Genomic DNA, 3795 nt, shown 5'->3' on the forward strand with positions numbered 1-3795 from the left:
GGGGGGGGGCGTCCATGTGGCCGCTGTGGTTAGTGGTAGAGGGGTCGCCTGCCAATCAGAAGGTTGGTGGTTCGATCCCTGGCCCTGCAGTCCCATGCCTCGGCCACAGTGTGTGAATGTGTGTGTATGGTCAATGGTTCCTGTACTATGTAAAAACGCTTTGAGTAGTCGTTGAGACTAGAAAAGCGCTATATAAGAACAGTCCATTTACAAAGCGATGGCTAAAGCTGATATTGTCTAAAGTCTGTTATTTATCGACCAGGAGCACCTGCCCAGACTAAATCAATAACTTCTTCAAATTCCATTGCTCTGGCCTTGGTGCCCCTGCATGTTGTTGTTGCATGTCCACTCTCCTGTGAGACATTATCACCATGTCTATGATAAGAACAGGGACTTAATAGCTGACCTATTAGAACACAGCTTCCATCAATCAATTAAACAATCATTTCATTTTTATTTGTCACGTGAAATGTAATCCCATCATCTCCATCAACTTGTCCTTCAACATCCATCACTGAGGCTGTGGATAAGCTGTTATGCTTTTAAATGTTTCCGTCAGTTTTAACAGTGCTATATCTGAAATCAATTTTCACAAGATAAATGGTAATAATCAAAAAATATTAAGAGTAGCAACCCTACAACCATATAAACTGCAGGACGGACTCAGCACTAATTAAATTAACTGCATGGTGAGTATTTTACGTTCCAAATAAACAAATAAAGCAATGGAAAAATGGTTACTGCGGAAACATTATCACCACGCTGATAAAGCAGCCCACTCACACTCTAATCAGCACTTCCCTCCTTCCTGTCTCGTAACTTAAAATGAGTCACAGAAACATAATGTGTCACATGAACTGTGCTGTAACTCATCCTCTAAATGTATGCTCTTACAATATGTCTGAGGATTCTGCTGTGGCTATTGGATCACTGTGCTGGGCATTGTATGTCATAAGAGATGATAGAGGAGTGTGGTCCAGGAAGCACACAGGCACACGCCCGACAGAGTCACGGCCAAATCGCAGGTCTGCCGGAGCCGCTGCCCGCCATTCAGCATGGTAAGCCATGGATTCCCTGTCGCTCTGTAGGTTCCTCCCATGATGCCATCTTCCTCTCTATTCACACCATCTTGGCTGACAGGCGATGTCCTCGCCCTCAGTGCAAACCCTCGGCCACTGGGAACCCTGTGTTCTGTGTTAATTTGCAGATATTGTGGATGACAGGAGTTAAGCTTCATGGCAAACAAACATAATTAAACAGATGATGTTTTGATGTTTAAGCAAGAGGTAGTATAACAAAATATGGGGAAATGGCGCCATCTTGTGGCACATGTGCAAGTGGCTGCAGAATCCATCAGACACAATCCCTTACCGAGACAACTCCGCAGCGGCACAATCACAATAATGACGACGACAGAAAGAAGAGATGCATATGCCTATAGAGAAATAAAAAGAACGATTTAAATAAATCATCACATTTTTGTTCTCAAAATAGCAGTCTATAGTCTATATATAAAGTATTTCAATAATTAAAGGTAGATTACAATATCAAAGGAGGATAATAAACTGTAGGAGGTGGGTTGAATTTTTCTCTTACTACATACAGTACAGTATGCCTGGATTTCCTTGTGCCTACCAGGAGGAGCTGTGCACGATTCTGAGTCATTCTCCTCAAGGCTTTTTCCATCTGGACTCTGAGCAGAGCTAGAGAACAGGGCGTTACTGCTCCTTCTTCCTCAGTCTCCACACACCTTAGGAGATAAAACAATGGAAACTGTGTAACACATAACAGGCACATCAGGCCTTCAAATTTCTTTGTTAAAATAACAGTAGAAGCACATCATTGAAATGATAAGAACGAGGTCAATGAGTAACTGCAGTAACTGCAAGAGCAGAAGTTGGAGCCCAACATCTAGATGTGTTTAGCAGTAACCCCTAATGTCAGCTTCTTTAATTGGTCTTAAAAAATGTTGACATTTTGAGGAATTGGAAATGGAAAAAACAAATTCCACTGTAACACGTTAAATCTCATTTGTTTATCTCTTTTAAAAAGTGTACAAAGCATGGCAACAGCTGTTAGCACGCAATAAGCACCCCAGCTCCACGGCTCGTGAAGATGACGTAGTATAAAGAACATCAATGGAAGAGATTAGAGGAAGGTTGTATGGTGTGTAAGGTGGATGGGTCCAACAGTACAGGACTTTCACCCCACAATTAGCATTTTATAACCCCACCCACTATCATTTCCCAAACCCAACTGTCCCGTTCTTCTTTTCCTAACACCAACTGTTCTGTTCCTGTCCTGCGTGTCACGTGAACGCACCTTTAATAAGCCCACCCACCATCTCTCCCTAAACCTAACTGCGTAAAAAGTAAAGGCAATCGTCCCAAAGCGCATTTAGATCGGGCGCTAAAGAAGACTTTTAGCGCCGATAACAACGCCAAAGGCACCTGACCAAGCGACTGTATTTTACGCGATGGGAGTTAGAATGAGTATGCTACTGGAACCCCCAAACCATATTCATCCGTTGACATTAGTAATTGTTGTGTCAGTCACCTGTTTAAGATCTTCACCACGATGTCCTGCTCATCCCGATGTGACACGTTAAACAAGCCGCGGATGCTCAATGGAAGAACGTGGCCTTGTTGTGCCAAAACCACCAAGTTGAACATTCCCTGTGAGTTTGTGTGAAATTAAAATCATATCAGGGGCTGGTGGGTTGAATAACCCAGCTAGCAGACCCAAACAGTCTCTAAATAACAATGCTGTATAATACTGTTTGTTGTTTTTATTGCGTGTGCCTTAGCCTGTGAAGGTTTAATTAAGTTCATCATAAAGTGATGAGATTACATCTAAGTAAATCTGTCACCTGAGGGCTTCCTGCTAGAGCGGCTCTGCCATACATCGACATGGCCTGATCAACCAAGGAGGATGAGGCTTCTGGCTTGCTGGAGGAAGAGTAGTAGTAGTGGTCTCCCATTTTCAGCAGCGCTATAAAAGAAGATAAATACTTGATGTTTATTGAACAGATTGACAGATAGAGGTGAAAGCAAAATGAAATGAAAGGAACTTACCGGATGGATGGGGATCATGGTTCAATACAGAGAAGTTATGATATCTCCACTGACAATCATAACTGAGATTCAGTTCCTGCATTTGGGAGAATGAGTGCAGGTTGAAAAAAAAGAGCTGAGCAATGATAAAGGTTATGTTATCAACAGCTGACAATTTCCCTCCGGCTTGGTTTTCTTCTTTTAGTTTGTGACTGGGATTATGAGCAGTTTGTCCGTCAGCTACCTTCAGAACTACAATTATGAGACATTGATTTTTAGAAATGTGCTGAACATCAGATAGAAGGAATAGTCCTTGTTTTGCTAAGGAGGTTCACAAAGGGTTAAAAACCAGAGGAACAACATACATTTACCTGGCACAGGTGTGCAGCATTGCTCTGGGCCAAACCCAGACCTGTTTCAGCTGCCAAAACATACTTCACAAAAGCTTCCTGCCTGTTGGCAACAAAATAAAACAAATGTGAAGACGCCGAGATAAATGGTAAAGCCCAGAGAAAATGATTAAATGAGCACAATTGAAAAGTAATTGAAATGAATGACCCAACCTGGAGCCCTGGAGGTGGGCCTGGAGAGCAGCTTTGACCATAAATCCAAGGTGTCCGTTCTGTTCACAGACCTTTTTTAGCATTCTGCACGGAAGGTAACAGATGGATGAGGAATTATGGAATATCATTTTCTCCACATAAACGGAAAATATTTTAACATGATCTAAAAATAGGTTCTG

The 3795-nt window shown here is 42.3% G+C and overlaps 1 protein-coding gene across 2 annotated transcripts in view; it reads right to left on the reverse strand.

Annotated features, from left to right (window-relative positions):
- Positions 1–680: 680 nt before the first annotated feature.
- LOC116696037 (protein sel-1 homolog 3) overlaps positions 681–3795 on the reverse strand; it is a 12397-nt gene continuing 9282 nt past the window's right edge. Inside the window, exons 17-24 of one of the 2 annotated variants that reach the window (XM_032526704.1) lie at positions 3617–3700; positions 3419–3506; positions 3075–3150; positions 2870–2991; positions 2557–2675; positions 1636–1750; positions 1372–1435; positions 681–1191 (exon numbers count right to left, since the gene is read on the reverse strand). In XM_032526704.1, coding sequence (XP_032382595.1) covers positions 950–1191; positions 1372–1435; positions 1636–1750; positions 2557–2675; positions 2870–2991; positions 3075–3150; positions 3419–3506; positions 3617–3700 — 910 coding nt within the window. In that variant the 3' untranslated portion in view covers positions 681–949. The remainder of the gene's footprint in view (positions 1192–1371; positions 1436–1635; positions 1751–2556; positions 2676–2869; positions 2992–3074; positions 3151–3418; positions 3507–3616; positions 3701–3795) is intronic. The other variant, XM_032526705.1, reaches the window with a different exon arrangement.

This window comes from Etheostoma spectabile, chromosome 9, assembly GCF_008692095.1.
Source record: "Etheostoma spectabile isolate EspeVRDwgs_2016 chromosome 9, UIUC_Espe_1.0, whole genome shotgun sequence".
Lineage (NCBI taxonomy): Eukaryota > Metazoa > Chordata > Actinopteri > Perciformes > Percidae > Etheostoma > Etheostoma spectabile.